At 36.4% G+C, this 5,033-nt stretch overlaps 1 protein-coding gene across 1 annotated transcript in view; it reads right to left on the reverse strand.

The window, feature by feature from the left end:
* DMD (dystrophin) overlaps nucleotides 1–5,033 on the reverse strand; it is a 1,496,890-nt gene that overhangs the window by 957,505 nt on the left and 534,352 nt on the right. The window contains exon 16 of the mRNA XM_027775723.1: nucleotides 1,020–1,167. Coding sequence (XP_027631524.1) covers nucleotides 1,020–1,167 — 148 coding nt within the window. The remainder of the gene's footprint in view (nucleotides 1–1,019; nucleotides 1,168–5,033) is intronic.

Genomic DNA, 5,033 nt, shown 5'->3' on the forward strand with positions numbered 1-5,033 from the left:
GTTGAATCTTCAGGTATGTAGTCCAACACAGATTGATAAAATGATTCCGATTTAGATTTGGAGTTCATGATTTCATGCACTGTTATTCACTTTTTGAAATTATTTGAAGCTTTGGAATTCTAAAATGAGTCTAAGATTAATCTCAAACTAGTTTAAAAATAACTGCCATGCAATATATATATATATATGTACTGATGCATATTTTATATACACATGCACACACACACACACACACACAGGTTCATCAAAAGGTTCATGAAAAATAATTATTTTGAGAAAATTGCATGGATTTCACTTTTTTCTTTGCACCAAAACAAACTGGTACTTTAATTCCATTTTTAAAAATTTGCCAGGGAGTGTGTGAGTTTGTCAGAGGGAGACGGAAAGAAAGAGAGGGGGAGGGAGATAGCTACCCCCAATGGGGTGAGATCATGCAATAACCCCTTCGGCATTTATAGATCCTGTTGGGATTTTGGACATGCACCCATGTGTGCCTAGCATATTTTCCAAGCTGTTAGGAGTGAGTTCAAACTGTATGGTTGGCCATAAGGAATCTGGCTCCCTTAACCACCAGGCCATTGGGCTGACACTGATTTTATTTTCCATGAAATTTTCCAAGACTATTCATATGGATATACATAATGTACACTGGTTGGGAGCCACTGGGTTAAGACAAAATAAAGTCGTTAGAAAAACACTTCCATAAAGAACTATAAATAATCTAATGGGCAGAAAAATCAATGATTTAATACATTAAAAAATAGATGCATATACCCTTTTTACAAGTAGTCCCTGGGGGACTTTAGAAAATAAAATTACCTTATTCATATGGATATACATAATGTACACTGGTTGGGAGCCATTGGGTTAAGACAAAATAAAGTCGTTAGAAAAACACTTCCATAAAGAACTATAAATAATCTAATGGGCAGAAAAATCAATGATTTAATACATTAAAAAATAGATGCATATACCCTTTTTACAAGTAGTCCCTGGGGGACTTTAGAAAATAAAATTACCTTGACGTGTTCAAGCTTTTCTTTTAGCTGCTGCTCATTTCCAGGTTCAAGTGGAATCCTAGCCATGTTATCCGCTTCTTCCAACCATAAAACAAATTCATTTAAATCTCTTTGAAATTCTGACAAGATATTCTTTTGTTCTTCTAGCCTGGAGGAAAAAAAGAAATAAAATTGTTATAAACAACATATTTCTGAAACTTTTAAAAAAGCAAACTGGAAAGAAAGAACATGGCAAACGCTTTCAAGAAAAATAAGCAATTTAAAAATTGTTAACAATACATAAATTATTTTAGGAAAATTCATTCCCCTCAAACAAAGCAATTATAATATCTCAAAAATCTATAAAAGATAGATTAAAATTGACCAAGAGAAAAATTCTGATTTACACATTCCAACACTATGTTATGCTGTTAGAGTGAGGTTTCTCAATCTCAGCACTACTGACCAAGGTTGGGTACCTCTTTGTTGGGAGGGGCTACCCTATGTACTGTAGGATGATCAGCAGCAGCATTTCTGGTCTGTACAGACTTGTACATGCTAGGGACCAGCAGTTGGTGTAATGGCTATGTCGCTGGACTCCCACGTAGTCGACTGCAAATCAATTCCCAGACTTGGTGGCTTAAACTCATGCCAGGTGGGTGTGCCTGTGTGCCCAAGATCCTAAGAGGAGAATGGAGGAGAAGGAATTGCAGCGTGGCCATTCTCCCTGGGGGGTGATTTCTTGCTTTCTGTCTCTCTTGTCTCTCTCTGTCTTTCTGGCGAGTGCACACGCCCAATAGCAAAAAGTTCTCCAAAACAAAATAAAAGAACTCGAACTTGTTAGTAGTAACTCTTACATCCCTCCTCCTTAGTTGCGACAATCAAAATTGTCTCAGGGCATTGCCAATTATTCAGGAGGTGGAAGAAAGGGACTACAAAACTGTCCCTGATTGAGAATCACTGAGCCAGAGTAAGCATACAACAGGAAATGGCACATCTTAAAAGGCTTAATTAAAGTATGCTTTATGGGAAATTATAAAACAAAAATAAAAACAAAGGTTGAAAATAAAAGCACTAAATTATTGCATGGTAAAATATTTTCCAAATGATGACTCACAATTGTTTTGGATGAAACAGAGAAATTCACTTAAAATACTTAACATATGTTGTACTATGGAAGTTTTTAATTACAAAAATGTACATACTGTATATTTTTAAATTAGCCATAAGTTTATGCTTATATATTGGACTGTAAGACATACAGCTGAACAAAATGGTTTAAATTTAAAGTACTTTACAAATTTTTTGTTTTGTTGTCTGTTGGGAGTTACATATCTCTTCCATATAAGCTTTTAATTAAAATGTAACATACATTATAGGAAAGTGTGTATATAACTGTATAGCACAATAAGTTTTAAAAACTGGACACATCAGGCCAGCCAGTGGCATGGTAGTGAAGGTGATTGGATCTCACATGGCTGACTGTGTAGTTTGAGTCCCAGACCTGGTGGCTTGAAAAACATGTTGAGCATGTCTGCATGCATACCCAAATTCCCAAGAGAAGAATAGAGAAGAGACTGTGGCATAACAAACCCCCAGGGGGGTGCTTTCTCACTCCCTCCTCCCTCTCATATGCACCCTATAGTAAATTTAAAAAAAAAATCACACACCATAAAACCAGTGAAGAATTAGAATGTTATCAAAACCCCAGAAACTCCTTTTTATTCCTTTGCAATTGCTACATTCAAGTGTAACTAGTACCCCATCAACTTTAATTATTTTGCCTACATCCAACATTAGGCAACTACATGGTGTGTATTCTCAAGACACAAGTCTTGCCTCTTCCACTCAAAATTATTAGGTTGTCAGGAAAGTCATCACATGTTTTTGTATGCAAAAATGCATCGTGATTTTCCTGACAACCCAATGTATTTATAATAATACATGTGTATAGTTTTAGTTTGTTAATCTTTGGGGCTATATAGCATTCAATTGTGTAAATATATCATTATTGTTGAACATTAAGAATTAGCTAAATATTCCATTTTTTAATGTTTAAGATTTTGTCTTGTTTTGCTTTAAGTTAACAAATCTTTACTGAGAACTTAACTTTTTTCCAGAAACTCTGCTGGGTATTAGGATTAAAGATGGATATCTTACGTACTTTGCCTTGAGGAGCTCACAGTCCATGAGAGAAAACAAGCATGAAAACCAAGGGTTAGGATTGAGAGTAAGAGGATAAAGTTTATTTCTAGGTCAGGGCTTGGGAGACATCCCAGAGAAGATCATGGTCTGAGCCTTAAGGCATAAAAAAGACCTCTACGTTGCTGGAATAAGACAGCCTGTGCAAAGAGAGCTTGAGTGAATCACAATTAGTCCCCAAATTTGGTTATTGGACTATCTTGCCTATAGTTAGTTTTATTTATGAGAGTTTGCTCAAAGTCTGTTCTGGGACATGCAATGTGACATTCCTCCCTTTCTCCATGCTCAACACAAGTACCAGAGCTTTGCTGTGAAAACCCAAGCCAGATTATGTCACCTCTGCACCCCAAATTTTCCACTGCATCCCAATTCACTCACAGCAAAAACCAAAGTAATTTCATTGTTCTATAATAGTTCCTCCTGTGCTCTTTAATATGGTAAGCACTGAAGTATATGGCTACTTAGTACTCAAAATGTGGCTAGTATGAATTTAGATGGCCTATGAATATAAAATACAGACAGATTTCAAAGACAGTACAAAAGGAAAGGATGATCTCTGTACCTTCTGCTCAATTTTGCTGTGAACCTAAAATTTCTCTGAAAACTATAATCTATTTATGTCCTTCTCACATAAGATCATCCTTCAAGAGTGTTGGTAATGTAGCATTTCTTTTAAGTGTATTTATTTCTTCTATGAGAAAGACAAAGAAAGAGAGAAGGAAAGAGGGACTCAATAAGGTCTTCATGCCTCAGTGCCCCCCTTGATGCATTTGAACAGACTGTGAGCACACACATACTCAGATTGCTCATAAACATCCTGGGATGCAAACCCCAGGACCTTTCGCATGTGGATCTAGATGTATTTCCACAACACCATGAACTGGCCTTTACCATTTCTTTTTTCTATTTTTTTCAGAGGTTTTTGCTATAGGGTGCATGAGCTCGCAAGAAAGACAAAGACAGAAAGTGAGAAATCACCCCCAAGGGGGGATGTCCACGCTGCAATCCCTTCTCCTCCATTCTCCTCTCGGGATCTTGGACACACACGCACATGTGCCCAGAATGAGTTTAAGCCACTGGGTCTGGGACTCAAACCGTGGTCAACTACATGAGAGTACAGTGACATAGCCATTACTCCAACTGCTGGTCCCTTTACCATTTCTTAAGAGTGCTCTATTATCATGTCTGTGCTTGTCTTCTAAGCCACATGTAGACTCGCCAGTAAGGACTGTAAAATTCATGCTGATTTCATAATGCTGATGTGATAAAAAATGCAGCTCACAATGACTAAAATTTGGTTAATTTGTACAGTCTCCCATGAGTGACAAAGAAACTCAGGCTCTTATTATGGCTGCTATGGAGTTGCTGGTGCTTTCAGAACATTTTTTTTAATGTGTTAATATAATGACAGCTCACTGTTATCTTTCATTTGTAATTATGAATGGGCATTATTAAAGCATTACTTGTCTGATGCTTGAGCTTATTTTCCATTAATATGATTAATAAAGTTTTGGTATCAATTTCCATGGGAATTAGTTCTTAATTATATGAGATTTTGCTGCTGAAAATATTTTTGCCCCTCATATACACATAAGGAGTAGTATACTTATCATTACTGGTTCATGAAATGTTTATGGAGGGAAGGTCAGGAGAGAAAGCTGATAAGATGGCTGAAGGTCATGATATGAAGTCTCTAAAATTTGTTTGCTTTAATCTGTAAGTGATAAATTATTAGTTAATTGGGAAAATCATGACATATTTTTCTATGTTTTTCCATGCAAAACTGTGCCATGACTTTACCAACGACCCAATACTTAAAGGCTTTTAGTAGGG

This window comes from Tupaia chinensis, unplaced genomic scaffold (assembly GCF_000334495.1).
Source record: "Tupaia chinensis unplaced genomic scaffold, TupChi_1.0 Scaffold000600_1, whole genome shotgun sequence".
Classification (NCBI taxonomy): domain Eukaryota; kingdom Metazoa; phylum Chordata; class Mammalia; order Scandentia; family Tupaiidae; genus Tupaia; species Tupaia belangeri.